The 1,107-nt window shown below is 53.6% G+C and overlaps 1 protein-coding gene across 1 annotated transcript; it reads right to left on the reverse strand.

Moving 5' to 3' along the window:
- Positions 1–251: 251 nt before the first annotated feature.
- LOC129322408 (F-box/kelch-repeat protein At1g23390-like) lies at positions 252–833 on the reverse strand. Its single transcript, XM_054968736.1, has one exon. It carries the CDS (start codon positions 831–833, stop codon positions 252–254), a length of 582 nt encoding a protein of 193 aa, XP_054824711.1.
- Positions 834–1,107: the final 274 nt, after the last annotated feature.

The following is a 1,107-nucleotide window of genomic DNA, read 5'->3' on the forward strand; positions in this document are numbered from 1 at the left end:
CGCTCTCCCATTTGCAGATCCCGTTCACAATTTCGCATCCCATCACCCACTCCGGCTCCGACGGATTATAAATGTACACTGAATCCCCCGTTGTCGACATCGATATTGACGACACCAATCCTCCTTCCCCCTTCACCTTCTTCACCATTTCCTTCGGCATCTCGCACATTTCCTCGCACCGCAGCTTCGATTCCGGTCCCCATTCGCCTCTCACTTCCCACAATTTCACGCTCTTCACTTCCGCCCTTCCCCTACCAGCCCGCCACGATTACGCGGTCGCGCAGTGTTCCATTGACGATGGAATAGACGCTCTGGTCAGGTCGGAGGTCGTAGGGTCCTTGCCAAGTGTTCGTCTCGGGATGGAAAGTGTGTGTGACGCCGGAGATTTTCTCCGTCACGTGCATCCTGTGCCCCACGACGGCGACGGACAGCCACGTGGAGGTCGCGGAACCCTTCAGAATCGCTGGCATGGACTCGCAAGTGTCCCAGGTTCGCCTCCGCAAATCGTAGATCTCCACCGCGAAGGGTCGTCCTCGAACTCGCACACTCCGCCAGCTACGACGATGTGGTGACCCACGAGGGCGACAATTGGATCCGTTCGACACACGCGCGGGGCGTCGGCGTGGTGCCAGGTGAGATGGATGGGGTCGAGAGGAGAAGGCGAGGGCGGTAGAGGAGAGCATGTAGAGGAGCGAAGAGTGTGATGATCTGAGGGAGGCGACAGTGGGCCTGACGGCTGAGGGCTCGCGCATCTGAACCCACGCGCGAGAGCGAGGGTCGTAAGCGTGCGTGTTGATCACGTGCGGGGCTCTGCTAGTATGTGTGTAGACCATGAGCAGGGTTTGATGGGGTTAGGTGAGCGAGGGAGGAGGAGACGGCGCGATTCCAGGATTTTGACACTTGGAGGACGGGGACGAGGTCGATGAGTGGCACATGAGAGAGTATGGACTCTAAGATATCGCCATGGATAGGAGCTTCTATACTAATTCATTATAAATTACTTTTTTATAATTAATTAATTCACAACCTACAAGCAATGTCAATTAAACTTTAAATTTTTAAAACTTTTCACATGTTTTTATTTATATCTTCATTAAATATCTTATA

Source organism: Prosopis cineraria, unplaced genomic scaffold (assembly GCF_029017545.1).
Source record: "Prosopis cineraria cultivar Desert tree isolate PC_DT_omini unplaced genomic scaffold, ASM2901754v1 PC10, whole genome shotgun sequence".
Lineage (NCBI taxonomy): Eukaryota > Viridiplantae > Streptophyta > Magnoliopsida > Fabales > Fabaceae > Prosopis > Prosopis cineraria.